This window comes from Mustela nigripes, chromosome 14, assembly GCF_022355385.1.
Source record: "Mustela nigripes isolate SB6536 chromosome 14, MUSNIG.SB6536, whole genome shotgun sequence".
NCBI lineage: Eukaryota > Metazoa > Chordata > Mammalia > Carnivora > Mustelidae > Mustela > Mustela nigripes.
Window position 1 is genome coordinate 106,269,252 of NC_081570.1, and position 14,643 is coordinate 106,283,894.

At 41.6% G+C, this 14,643-nt stretch overlaps 1 protein-coding gene and 1 non-coding gene across 6 annotated transcripts in view; one reads left to right on the top strand and one right to left on the bottom strand.

The window, feature by feature from the left end:
• The window catches only part of PIP5K1A (phosphatidylinositol-4-phosphate 5-kinase type 1 alpha), a 39,022-nt gene that overhangs the window by 12,350 nt on the left and 12,029 nt on the right, over nt 1-14,643 (top strand). For all 5 annotated transcript variants that reach the window (XM_059376118.1, XM_059376121.1, XM_059376116.1 and 2 more), the window contains exons 2-6: nt 9,673-9,704; nt 11,620-11,700; nt 13,334-13,464; nt 13,910-14,027; nt 14,204-14,356. In XM_059376118.1, coding sequence (XP_059232101.1) covers nt 9,673-9,704; nt 11,620-11,700; nt 13,334-13,464; nt 13,910-14,027; nt 14,204-14,356 — 515 coding nt within the window. The remainder of the gene's footprint in view (nt 1-9,672; nt 9,705-11,619; nt 11,701-13,333; nt 13,465-13,909; nt 14,028-14,203; nt 14,357-14,643) is intronic.
• On the bottom strand, nt 3,732-3,835 carry LOC132002332 (U6 spliceosomal RNA). Its single transcript, XR_009399828.1, has one exon. It is a non-coding gene; the product is annotated as a U6 spliceosomal RNA (small nuclear RNA).

Here is a 14,643-nt window from a genome sequence, read left to right on the forward strand (position 1 = left end):
TTAAAGATTTTATTTATTAATTTGACAGAGAGAAATCACAAGTAGACGGAGAGGCAGCCAGAGAGAGAGAGAGGGAAGCAGGCTCTCCGCTGAGCAGAGAGCCCGATGCGGGACTCGATCCCAGGACTCTGAGATCATGACCTGAGCCGAAGGCAGCGGCTTAACCCACTGAGCCACCCAGGCGCCCTCTCACCTCCTTTCTCTCAAATAAACAAATAAAGTCTTTAAAAAAACAAAAACAAACAAAAAAAAAACTTCCTCTCTGACCTTGGCTATCCTGGAAAACAACAGAATTTTGAGCTCTTCTGTACATAATATGTGGAGTTACTGATACTTTCAGTCTTTTACATTAGATATTTTCAAATATCTTAGAAGTGAATGTGCCAAAAGAAAAAGGTAATTGCCGGGGCGCCTGGGTGGCTCAGTGGGTTACGCCGCTGCCTTCGGCTCAGGTCATGATCCCAGGGTCCTGGGATCGAGCCCCACATTGGGCTCTCTGCTCAGTGGGGAGCCTGCTTCCCTTCCTCTCTCTCTGCCTGCCTCTCTGCTTACTTGTGATCTCTGTCAAATAAATACATAAATCTTTAAAAAAAAAAAAAAAGAAAAGAAAAGGAAAAGTTAATTGCCAAGGATTGGTAACTGATTTTGCAGTCAATTACAAGATCCCTAAAACAAAAAGAGTTTGTCTATCATATGCCCTCTTTTTATTCACTGAAAATTCAGTAATCATAAAAGCCTTATGCTTTTTTTTTTTTTTTTTTTTTTAAATTTATTTATTTGACAGACAGAGAGAGAGGAGGAAGCAGGTTCCCCGCTGAGCAGAGAGCCCGATTCGGGGCTTGATCCCAGGACACTGAGATCATGACCTGAGCCGAAGGCAGCGGCTTAATCCACTGAGCCACCCAGGCACCCCAAGCCTTATGCTTTTAATCAGAGCAAGTCACCGTCCCACATACACCAAAAAGAAAACTTTAACCTGAGATGAATAGAGCTCTTTTTTTCCTCTGTTAAAGTTGTTGATGTTTTATTACAAAGACAAGTGAGGACCTTAACATCTATAAAACTGTGAAACTGCTCTTTCAAGAATCAGACTTGAAAGAAGTTTCTGCTGTTCTAGAATATAGGCATTATTTGGTTCAGAACAAGGATAACCTCACTAAAAGAAGTGAAAGGTGTTTTCCTACTGTTTTCCCCAGTAACTTTGATGACCATTGCCAGAGGAACAGAGTAGTCATTATTTTTAACTTAAGACTGATACAGGAGTACCTGGGTGGTGCAGTTGGTTACAAATTGGACTCAGGTCATGATCGCAGGGTTGTGAGGTCGAGTCTTGTGTCAGGCTCCTTGCTCAGTGCCAAGTCTACCTGGATTTTCTGTCTTCCTCTCTCTGTCCCTTCCCCCCATGCTTGCTTGCTCTCTTTCTCTCTCTCTCTCTCTCAAATAAGTAAATCTTTAAAAGAAAAAAAAGAGATTGGGAGGAATTGAAGAAGGGACTCTGCTCTTAATCCTCTTTCAGTGAAAATGAAAAATAGATGTCCTTGTACCAAGGGAAAAGGGTACCCAGGGAAAGAAAATATGTGTTCCTATTGTCTATTAGCAATTCTGAGATTTATTTAGTTTGTAGAGCGTTCTAGTTCCCTTGGTACTTTCTTGGCCCACCTAGACTTTAGATGGCCAGAAAACAGAAAATAGATGATTTAGAGGAAAGAATTGAGTTGGGATTAGGAATGTGAATTCCCATTCTGCCTCTGTCATCATCTTTGGTCTGTGATTTTGAGCACATCCCTTATGCTTGTGCCTTTCTTTATAAAGAGGATTAGACTAAAAATATTACAGGGCCTTTCAGAATGATATTTTTATAATATAAATGGTTATTGATTTGTTAGCTTGGTAATAGGTAAATAGCATCATTTGTGACTGAAAGAGTTAAGTTTTCAACTTGTTTTTTTTTTTTTTTTTTTAAAGATTTTATTTGTCAGAGACAGAGGGAGAGAGAGTGAGTGAGCACAGGCAGACAGAGAGGCAGGCAAAGGCAGAGGGAGAAGCAGGCTCCCTGCCGAGCAAGGAGCCCGATGTGGGACTCGATCCCAGGACCCTGGGATCATGACCTGAGCCGAAGGCAGCTGCTTAACCAACTGAGCCACCCAGGCGTCCCTCAACTTGTTTTGTTTAAAATCACCTCTCATGGGGTATCTGGGGTGGCTCAGTCAGTTAAGCATCTGCCTCTTGATTTCAGCTCAGGTCCTGGAATCAAGCCCCAAGTCATCTTTTTAAAAAAAAATCAGCTTTAGGGGAATCTGGGTGGCTCAGTGGGTTAAGCCTCTGCCTTCGGCTCTGGTCATGGTCTCAGGGCCCTGGGATGGAGACCCTCATTGGGCTCTCTGCTCATCAGGGAACCTACTTCCCTCTCTCTGCCTGCCTCTCTGCCTACTTGTGATCTCTCTCTCTGTGTCAAAAAAAATAAATAAAATCTTTTAAAAATATATAAAAATAAAAATCAGCTTTCGGGGCGCCTGGGTGGCTCAGTGGGTTAAGCCGCTGCCTTCGGCTTGGGTCATGATCTCAGGTCCTGGGATCGAGCCCCGCGTCGGGCTCTCTGCTCTGCGGGGAGCCTGCTTCCTCCTCTCTGCCAGCCTCTGTGCCTACTTGTGATCTCTGTCTGTCAAATAAATAAATAAAGTCTTTAAAAAAAAAAAAATCAGCTTTCATCAGGAACTCAGCCAGACTGAGCTTGCTTGGCCAGAGTTTTTTTAAATTTCCAAAGTGAGAGGGATGACTGGGTGGCTTAGCCAGTTAACTATCTGACTTTGGCTCAAGTCATGATCTTAGGGTCCTGGGATCAAGCCCGCCCCTCGGGCTAACTGATCAGCAAGGAGTCTTTTTGTCCCTCTGCCCGTTCCCCTGCTCATGCTCTTTGTTTCTCTCTCTCAAATAAATAAAATATTAAAATAATTACCAGAGTTAGTATACCTTTGCTTCTCTGGGGTTTCTTTTGTTGCAGTTGTTTTTGCTTCTTTAGGTATTTTACATTTTCTTTCTGCAGAGGAACTAGGGTTCAGTGTTGCAATGATTGGTTCTGTACATCTATTGATTCACTCAAAAATAATTTTTTTTAATGCAGTCTGTTTTGCTTTTAGTACTGCAACATTAACTAGTAGTTTAGAATGCTTCTTGGTCCAGGACCTGTTAATGAGTAGGAGTCCCAACTTAGTGCAGTATAAAAACAAAGTCACTGTTAGAGCTTCATCTTGATGCTTCCTTTTAGTAGAGAAAACCTCTCAGAAAGAAGCTAGCTCAGGTGAAGAAGCTTGATTATCTAGACTTGTTTTCTTCTATGGTATTTTTTCCTTAAACTTCTAATTATAAAAATTTTCAGACAAAGTAGAAGGAACAGTATAAGGAACCTCCATGTGCCCATCATCTAGACTCAGCAGCAACATTTTGCCAAACTTGTTGCATTTCTTCATCTTCGTTTCCCAACTTCCACCCTGTGGAATGTTATAAAGCAAACCTGGTCTTCATCTGATTGCAGCATAAGGGCTTCAGAATGTTATTTCTACAGATAAGGACTGTTTTTTGAGGGGGAAAGGGGAGTAGGGACTTGCGACATAACACAATAGCATCATCATATCTACAGAATTAATAGTGGTTATTTAATTTCTTCTCTTGAGGATCTTGTCTCAGAAATCTTTTAAACTACTATTTTTCTTATCTATTTAATCTATTTGTTTGTTTATATGGAATGCTTCTTGAATTTGCATGGCATGCTTGCGCAGGGGCCATGCTAATCTCTGTAACCTTCCATTTGTAGTATATGTGCTGCCAAAGTGAGCGCTACTTTACTGTTTTTCTAATAAGCATGCAGTCAAGTTTCATACGTTATATTTGGTGGCTATGTCTCTTAAGTACTTCATTTAATTGGTTCCCATACCCTGTAGTAATGTTTTAAGGGTCTGATGAGCTCCATTTGTAAGCTTTTAAGGTGTTGTACAAATAAAAATTTTGTCAGTGTAGAGAAATACCCTTTTTAAAAAGGTATCTGTTCATTTTAGGTTTGTAATCAGTATTAAGGAGAACTAGGAGAATGTGGAGATGCCTGAGTGATGGCAAGAAATGCAGAAAAAATTTGTGAGCTCCTCTAGGTCAGGAACATAAAACTCTCTGTCCATAATGCATATGCATTGCTTCTTGACATGTAACAGATGATCAGTAGTTTTTGAATAATTGAATGAGGAGGGGGAGCAGAAATAATTCAACATTGAACTGGTACTGAGGTGTTAAAATTGAGCCAATGAGGAGAAGCCAAGCTGTCAGCCTCCATACACACCCCGACCTTGGGTAGTGTGCTCTCTTCTCTTCTGTAGCACATGCTACATTTCATGGTGTGGACTGATCATGTAGGCATTTTAATAATCCTTTGGAGTTTTGGCTTAGATGGGGGAGGCAGGTCCCTGAGAGTTTTCACTGGGTAAAGTAAATTTTAACATTGAACTCTGCCCTATACTCTGTTTTTCCACCCCAAAAGGAGAATGATATATATGGATCATGGATATGGATTATAATATATCCTGATCAGAGAATTTTTTTGCAAAGATGCTAGAAAACCAACTTGCTGCTGAACAATATTCTGGTCTTTTCTTTTTCTTTCTTTCTTTTTTTAAAGATTATTTATTTGAGGCATTAGGGAGAGGGGAGGGGCAGACAGAGAGGGAGAAGCAGGCTCCCCGCTGAACAGAGAGCCCAAGCCACCCTGGGCTCAGTCCCAGGATCCGGGGGTCATGACCTGAGCCCAAGGCAGAGGCTTAACCCACTGAGCCACCCAGTCAGCCCCAACAGTATTCTGGTCTTATGCATAGGGAGGAATCTCATTTCCCTTGAACATTGGCTGGCTGGCATGACCAAGCCCAGTGTGCCCATGCTGAGTTGGTCTTCTGGTCTTTTCTTTCTCTCTTCTCCCCCCAACCCCAACTTCTTCTCCTGCCTTCTGTTCTTCCTCCTCCTTCTGTACTAATAGGAGAGAAAGGTTGATTATGAGGTGAATAGGTACAATGTTATTGACTCTTCAGTCTCATGGACTTCTCCAGTAGAGAGTTTCTCATTAGCAGAGACTTGGACCAAGTGGTCCAGCCTTAGCAGATGGTATCTTGTTCCTTAAAATGTCACTCTGTTCTTCATTGGGTTTCTGGACCACCTGGGTGTTAACAGCAACATTGGTAAAACTATAGGTATTTTTTCTCTTCCCTTCCATTCTTCTGTGATAGGTTAGAGGTCTGATTTGTGCCCCAGGAATAAAACTTCAGGCAAGGGGGCACCTGGGTGGCTCAGTGGATTAAGCCGCTGCCTTCGGCTCAGGTCATGATCTCAGTGCCCTGGGATCAAGCCCCGCATCGGGCTCTTTGCTCAGCGGGAGCCTGCTTCTCTCTCTCTCTCTCTGCCTGACTCTCCGCTGACTTGTGATCTCTCTGTCAAATAAATAAATAAAATCTTTAAAAAAAAAAAAAACCTTCAGGCAAGGAAGAGAGTAATAAGTCTTAGGTCTTTGTTCTCCTCCTCCTCCTGTGTTACTTGTTCTGATGATTATTATATTTTTTTAAAGATTTTATTTAGAGAGGAAGAGTTGTGAGCAGGGGAAGGGTCAGAGGGAGACCAAATCTCAGGCAGACTCTGTGCTGAGCAGGGAGCCCTATGCAGGGCTGTCACAACCCTGAGATCATGATCTGAGCAGACATCAAGAGTCGGAGGCTTATGGGACACATGGGTGGCTCATTCCGTTAAGTGTCTGCCTTTGGCTCAGGTCATGATCCCAGGATCCTGGGATTGAGTCCCACGTCGGGCTCCCTGCTCAGTGGGAAACCTGCTTCTCCCTCTGCCTGTTCTTCCTGCCACTTGCCCTGCTTCCCTTCCACCGAGTGAGGTCCTCTCACCCGGGTTCTGGGTACTTGCAAGACCATAGCAGCTCTAGAGCTACCTGTTGTGGGATAAAACTAGGAAAGGTAGCAAGGTAGAGCTTTTCAGGGAAGTATAGGACTTTCTTACTAACTCTTGTGCTTTGAAATCATTTAACTGCCTTTTTTACCCTCCATTGATAAGAATGTCAAAGAGGTTGGGATGTTGGCCCTTCTTGGTTCTTCCAGATCCTTCCAGACTTTTTCCTCAGTGGTAAAAAAGGAAGGGCTAGGTCAAGCACTGATTAAGGAGTCTAGAATCAGTGTTTGTCTTTTCAACTGAAAATACACTGATTTTCCTTTTGGCTAAGATCAAGTGGAGAATCAGTGATTCTGTAGTTTGCATGTGTGCAGTTGCAGGAGGGTGTGGTGGAGGAGTTTGGGAGGAGCCAAGTAATTTGAGATGCTAATTAAAATTCCTTGAAAGTCTAGGTAATTGAGCATTAAACCTTGCTGTGAGCCCAATTTTGCTTTTGCTTTAGAAATCACACAGAAAGAATACATTTGTATAGGACTTTATGGTCCATTTGATTTAGCTTATCTCATCTAATCTTTACATAAGTGGTTTTTTGTTTTTGTTTTAGTTTTTGTTTTTTTGTTTGTTTTTTTTAGATTTTGTTTATTGAGAGAAAGAGAGTGAGAGAGCACAAGTGGAGGGGAACAGAGGGAGAGGGAGAAACAGACCTCCATCTCAGGATGCTGGGATCATGACCAGAGCTGAAGGCAGATGCTTAATAGACTGAGCTACTCAGGCATCCACAAGATTTTTTTTTTTTATATGATGCCCTGTGGGGCTTGAACTGACAACCTTGAGATCAAGACTTGAACTGAGATAAAGAGTTTGATGCTCGACTGACTGAGCTATCCAGGAGCCGCTACATAAAGCCATTTTTTAAGATTTTATTTATTTGACAGAGGAGAGAGAGAGGAGCCCAAGCAGGCAGAGCAGCAGGCAGAGAGAGAATTGGCTCCCTGCTGAGCAGAGAGCCCAATGTGGCTCAGGACTAAGGACTCTGGGATCCCAGAACTCTGGGATCATGACCTGAGCCGAAGGCAGACACTTAGTGACTGAGCCACTCAGGCACTCCAAGCCTTCTTTTTTTTTTAGTTTTTTTCTTTTCTTTTTCAATTTTATTTATTTATTTTTATTTGTTACTTATTATTATTATTTTTTAAGATTTTATTTACTTATTTGACAGAGATCACCAGTAGGCAAGAGAGGCAGTAGAGAGAGAGGGGGAAGCAGGCTCCCCGCTGAGCAGAGAGCCCGATGCAGGGCTCGATCCCAGGACCCTGAGATCATGACCTGAGCCGAAGACAAAGGCTTAACCCACTGAGCCACCCAGGCGCCCCTATTTATTTCTTTATTTTCAAAGATTTTATTTATCCATTTGACAGAGATCACAAGTAGGCAGAGAAGCAGGCAGAGAGAGGAGAAAGCAGGCTCCCTGCTGAGCAGAGATTCCCAACCCGGGCTCCATCCTAGGACCCTGGGATCATGGCCTGAATTGAAGGCAGAGGCTTTAAGCCACTGAGCCCACCCAGGCACCCCACTGAGCCATCCAGGTGCCCCATCTTTTCTTTTCTTTTTTTAAAAGATTTTACTTATTTACTTATTTATTTGAGAGAGAGCACACGAGCAAGGAGGAGAGGTTGGAGGGAGAAGGAGAAGCAGACTTCCTAATGAGTAGGGAACCCGACTCAGGACTCCATTCCAGGACACTTAGTGACTGAGCCACCCAGGCACCCCCATAAGGTTTCTAATACAGGTTCATTGTTTTAGTTAAGCATAGAGAACAATTTGTCTGATCTAATAGGGATTTGAACCCAAGTCTTCTGATTTTTAAATAGCTCAGCATATTGACTCCTGGCTAAAAGCTTATAAGATATAAAAGGTTAGACCTTGGGGTGCCTGGGTAGCTTAGTCGGTTAAGTATCTGCCTTCAGCTGAAGTCATCATCTCAGGGTCCTGGGATCAAGCCCAGCTTCAGGCTCTCTGCTCAGCCCGAAGCCTGCTTCCCCCCTCTCCCTCTGCCTGCCTCTCTGCCTACTTGTGCTCTCTCTCTCTATCAAATAAATAAATCTTAAAAAAAAAAAGGTTGGGCCTTTTCTTCTTTGTTGATGGACATCTTAAATTTTATAGTAAGTCAGTAGCAGTTTTATTCATAAGTCAGAGTTATCCTTACTGTTCCTTGGAAGCTTTAGCTTGGGGTTCCAATACTAATTTATTTTGTCTTTTACCCAGATGAAATTGATGTGATTAAAGATGAAGCATCTATAAAGGGTGTAGGTAATGGGGCTTTTCTGGTTTTCCAGTTTTCTGGGTCATTTTATGTAGCAGATCTTCCTAACAGCTAGATGACATTTCCATTGCCTCCTATTTCGGGAAGAAGAATGAAAACCATCTGTTCCCCATTTTTTGCCACCCTGACTCACTATGGGGAAGGAAGTTTTGCTGCTCTGCTTACTGGTAACAGAAGTATGTGGTCTGTGGCCTCTGTACGACTAAGGCTATTATCATAACCTTTCCTCTGAGCCCAGCTATATTCTGAAATTCTCAGGGCCCTTGATTATTTGCCTTAAACAATGATAATTAGAGCTTCACCTTGTTGCCCTTAATCCCATGTGTTGCTGCCTCATTAGTCCTTAAACATACACTGGAACCTGGGATCGTCCTGCTCAGGTGTTATTGCAGATCCATCCCATTAGGCTCCTCTTTTTAATTTTCTTTAATATGGCTAATCATTATTCCCTTTGAATTTGTTAGAATTAGATTATAGGTCTGTATCAGTAGTCTTTGTATATGAAGGGCAATATTTTCCAGTATAAATGGGGGTAGCTTGGGGGGTAGGGGGAACGACACAACAGTCTGTCTTCCTGAGTGTTCATGTGTCTCCAGTGTGATCATCAATGAAGGTTATGGGGATGACAAACCCTTAAAAACTGATTTAACCTTTCAGAGTAGATTTTCTATAGATAGGTTCTTTTAGTCATTTTGTAAACATGTTCTTAAAATCTTTCCTAAATTTAAATGGATAAAAGTAATAATACTTACGAGATTGAACTACACAATTATCTTACACATCTGCACTGATGTGTAAGATATTTGGTAAGTAAAACTCACTTTAGTAAGTAAATGCTAACAAATTCCTATTGAGTTGCAGCAGAAATCAAAATGAGGTAGGGATGCAGAATCATTATTTCAACATTGTGTTTTCTTATCCTTAACTGCCTTATCTTTATAGATCAACTCTTTACCTTTCTCTGAAATAATAAGTAGAGGAGTAAAGCACCACAGATATACTCCAGAAGTTCTTACCCTTTTAGCTCTACGGGAAGAATTATTAATTAAGCCCTAGACTCTCCAGTGAGTCTTATGTATCTCTTATGCCCTTTCTCTTTCAGCCATGGTATCAGATGAGACGCTTTTATCCTGGTGATGTTAAGTGTATCAAGAACAGATATATTTCCTGGAGAACTGACTAAGAAAAGGGACTAGAACAAGAATGGAGTATGCATAAGGGCTCTATGAGTATGGAAGAAAAGGAAGGGATATTTAAAATCCCTATCCAAAAGGATTTAGTATCACAGAGCAAGAGGCAGGAGCTCATTGTCAGGTTTAGTTGGACTCAAACCCCAATTGTTTCAGTGTGCTTGATAGAAATTATGGGCCCTAGTGTGTGTGTGTGTACACTTCTGATTGTGGTTTTGTTTATTCTTTTGACAGCATCAGGAATCAAGAGATCCGTGCCGTCTGAGGTGAGTTTGATACTGATACATATTTCTGAAACTTTAATTCTGGAATAGAAGGATACCTGTTTATGACATCTTTATTTTCTCCCTACTTGAATCTTGGAAGCTAGATAGGATTTTTACATCTCTTTGGTAAACTAGAGATTAAACAGCTACTTTCGTTGTAGTTTATTATAGATAGTAATAATAGCTCGCATTGATTGAGCATTTTTTTTTAATGTATCAAAGGTAGTGTACCGAAGAGTTAAATAATTTATCTAAGCATCCTTTATTCTTATTTAATCTGGTAAACACTCCTGTGAGCTAAGTACCATTGCTATCCATGTTTTATAGATAAATAGAGTGAGGATTAGAGGTTCTACAATTGGCCCAAGGTCACACAATTAATAAGTCTGGGATTAAAACCCCCATAGTTCATCACTAAAGCCTACTCTTTGGTTTTGCTGTTACTGCTTCCTGGTTGCATAGCTTCAGTGAATTTGAAGAACTTCTTACATCTCTTTGGTAAACTAGAGATTAAACAGCTACTTTCGTTGTAGTTTATTATAGATAGTAATAATAGCTCGCATTGATTGAGCATTTTTTTTTTAATGTATCAAAGGTAGTGTACCGAAGAGTTAAATAATTTATCTAAGCATCCTTTATTCTTATTTAATCTGGTAAACACTCCTGTGAGCTAAGTACCATTGCTATCCATGTTTTATAGATAAATAGAGTGAGGATTAGAGGTTCTACAATTGGCCCAAGGTCACACAATTAATAAGTCTGGGATTAAAACCCCCATAGTTCGTCACTAAAGCCTACTCTTTGGTTTTGCTGTTACTGCTTCCTGGTTGCATAGCTTCAGTGAATTTGAAGAACTTCTTTTAACCATACAGATGCTGTTAATTTCCTGAGTTTCTCTTTTCTGTGCAGAATATCTTCCATTTACTTAACTTTCTTCCTATTCAGTATTCCCCAAACCTCTTATTTCTTCCCTCTCTCCTGGGTTTTGTGACTGGATTTCAGAGTGCAGACCCCCTTTGGCCTGAGATTTTAGGTTTTTCTCTTAGAACCTCTTCCAAGATCTTTGAAATGATATACTGAGGGTTTTCTGATAGTAAGGGCCTTAGAAAGAAGAGTAGACTTGAATATCAGGCCCTAAGATCATGACACCCTATTTACACTGGCTTTTTTGCCTCTGGCTTATTAACTTAATGAGTACTAACATCACGAAGAATACCTTTGCGTCTTTTGTGTTTCATCTTGATGTGGGAAATAGCCTTCTAAATTCTGCTGTACTGGTATTACTCCTTCCTTATTTTAGGGTCTATCCTGTGGGTGGAAAACAAAGCCATATCCTGTTCCCAGGAGTCTCTTCAAGGCACTGAGGGCTCCTATCTCAGAGGAGTTATCTTATTGCCTCAGCTTTTTAATTCCTAAGCTTGCAGTACTTGCATTTGTGAGTGGCTAGATCATTTTTACTGGTGAATGCACTTTGAGCAGGTAGTTTCATGTCAGGTTGAAAGTTACAGGGGTAGAGGTTTCTGAAAGAAAGCTGGTGAAAAAAGATGGAGGTCTGTGGAACTACGTTTAACCTGCCTTTTGTGAACTAAGGTTTGTTCTTTTTCCTGGAGCAGCTGTTTCATAGTTCTCTTGTCTCTACTTTTCCTTAATGTCACTCATTTTTTTATGTCTCCCCCCTTTTTTTTCTCTAGGATCAAAAGTGAAATATGTGTCCCTTGGAATTTTCTGTGTCCTTTTAGCCAGTTAATTCATTTGGAAACAATACTAAAACTGTGTGGGTCTTGTGAAGATTTTACAAAATATTTGTAACGTAGAATGGGTGGGTTGAGTGTTCAGTTTGTTTTAATGTATCACAGTAGCTATATGGTGTTATTAAATGGGGATCATATGCTAATTTTGATTCTTCTTTTTCCAGGTTCCTTATGCCTCTGGCATGCCCATCAAGAAAATAGGCCACCGAGGTGTTGATTCCTCAGGAGAGACGACGTATAAAAAGGTGTGTCTGGGTGGAACACTCATTTTAGTCCAGGAAGGGATAGTTCTGTCCCGTTGGTTTTATTCTCCACATTTTGTCTCATTTCTTGATGTCCTAAGCCTTTGCACAAGAGCTATCATACAACTTGGACTTTAGAGTTTGCTTTCAGTTCTGGACCACTTTGGGAGGTGCTCAGGCTTCCCAAGGACAGTGTTCAACCTTTCCCTTGAGTGTTTATACCTTGTTTGATACAGTGTATGTAGATATCTTGGAGTTCCTGGAGTTCTGGCCCATGTAAATTTTTCTTGTGGGTGTTCTCTGTCTTTATTGCATTGTCAGGTACCTGACCAGCTCTGGGAATGGGCTTGAGGCCCTTGTCAATCCAGCAGTTACTTATTGAGCTCTACTTATGTGCTGAACATTGAGACAAAAAGATGAGTTTCTAGGCTAATTCAAAATCTAGTTATATATATATATGTATGTGTATGTGTGTGTGTATATGTATAAAATTTGGGGGGCAGAGGGTAATCTCTAACAGGACACCTGGCTGGCTTAGTCAGTAGAGCATGCAGTTCTTGATCTCAAGGTCATGAATTTGAGCCCCACATTGGGCATGGAGCCTACTTAAAGTAAATTAATTTCTGACCCTAACATGGGGCTCAAACTCATGACCCTGAGATCCAAGAGTCACATGCTTTTTACTGACTGAGCCAGGCAGGTACCACTCTAGTTAACATTTTAGTGCCTAATGAAGACTAAGTAGAAATACAAGTAATTTAATACTTGGTAAGAGTCGGGGATAAGGGAAATCATTTAGAACAAAACTGTCCAGTAGAACTTTCTACGGTGATTGAAATGTGCTATAATCTGTGTCCTCCAGTAGTAGCCACTAGTCATACTTGAATGTGGCTGGTAAGACTGAAAAGGCAGATTTTCAGTTTTTATTTTAATGAACTTAAGTAGCTGTCTCTGGCCAGTGGTAAGTGTTTGGATCTAGATGATTTGATATTTTCCCATGGGATTGTAAGAGTGAGGTTCTTGAATTCATTGCTTTTGACTATAGTGCGATCATTTTAAATCTAAACACTTCTTTCAGAAATAATTAGAGTCTTTCAGGCTTTCTCTTCAATTAGGAACTTTTTTTTGCCAGCCTGTCATCCTTGGGACATGAGTCAGGCTCTGCCTTAAAGGACTGAAGCTTCTGTAGCCAGGTAGTCCATCGGAATATCAGTCCGTATTTTAGTTACAGTCTATATTTCATGAATAAAATGTTTGGAGAGCCCCAGACATTCTGCACACAGGAATCTTTGAAGTGAGATTTAAAATTTTTCTCTCAGTACAACATATCTTCCAAATGTTGATGTGGCTTGTGGCTTCCAGCTATAAATTTGGAGAAGTAGGAACACCTTGCCTAGCTCAGGCTGACTCAGTCCTGCCTTTGCTACTGTGTATTTTCATATCCTTGCAACCTTTAGCAGGCTTAACTGCCATGTAAAGCAAGAGGATGGAGGAATTGGACTGCCACCGCTTAGTCTGAAGTACCAGAAGTGCTATTTGCTTTTGAGTGCTTCTTCTGGCTCTTCTCTCCTGAGTTTTTATTGTTCTGATCAGATTTAATACTAGAAACTTCCCTATTTTCTCTTCTGTTTCTCAGACAACCTCATCTGCCTTGAAAGGTGCCATCCAGTTAGGCATTACTCACACTGTGGGAAGCCTGAGTACCAAACCAGAGCGTGATGTCCTCATGCAAGACTTCTATGTTGTGGAGAGTATCTTCTTCCCCAGGTACAAAGTTTAATGTTCAGGGGAATGTCCTGGGAAGTGTGGCTTTTTCATATCAACCTCAGGCCAGTTTTGGGGGTTCAGGTCTAATTTAGGCATGTGCCCAATGTCCAGTCCTTAACTTGATCTTGGGGTGATAAAGGAATAGGAATAGAGATTTTAGAGAGCAGATGGTGTCCTTTGAATGCTTCCATAAGCCTCCGGCCTGTGGTGTGAGCCCTAAAAAGCAATTCAGTGCACTGGGTACGGGCAGTCTGACTCCCTGTGCCATGTCTTAATCCCCATGTTGTGGCTTTGTCCCACTAAGTAACGACTCATCTAATCCCTCTCTTTCTATCAAAAGGGGTATATTGGCCTGCTTCTGGGTTACTTTGAGTGTCTGCCCAGGGTGGACTTCCCGGGTGACAGGGACTGGTAAATTACAGCTTTTTCTTTTTTAACCCTACAGTGAAGGGAGCAACTTGACCCCTGCTCATCACTACAATGACTTTCGGTTCAAGACCTATGCACCTGTTGCCTTCCGTTACTTTCGGGAGTTATTTGGTATCCGGCCTGATGATTACTTGGTAAGCCCTCGTTCCCAGGACTCTATGACTCCAGTATCAGAGGCCTCCTCCTAAAGGAAGACCCTTTCTCCAGTCTTGCTCTAATATACCTTTAGAACAGAATTGCATCTGTACTTAATTTCTGGTCGGACAGGCCCTGGTATTTCTGAACTTACTTTCTTCTTCCTGGGCCCCAGTACTCTCTTTGCAGTGAGCCGCTGATTGAACTCTGCAACTCTGGAGCTAGTGGTTCCCTCTTCTATGTGTCCAGCGATGATGAATTCATTATTAAAACGGTTCAGCATAAAGAAGCGGAGTTTCTGCAGAAGCTGCTTCCAGGATACTACATGGTGAGGGAAGAGGAGCACTGGCCACCTCTGCTGCCCATTCCACTCCTAGACAAGGCTGGGGGGCTCTCTTGGGACACCTGCGTGGCTCAGTCAGTTAAGCATCTGCCTTATGCTCGGGTCATGGTCCAAAGGTCCTGGGATCAAGCCCTGTGTAAGGTTTTCTGCTCAGCGAGGAGCCTGCTTCTCCCTCTCCCTGCCCCCTGCTTGTGCTCTCTCTCAAATAAGTAAATAAAATCTTTAAAAAAGGCTTGGAGACTCTCTTAATAAGGGCAACACAAAGTCAGCAT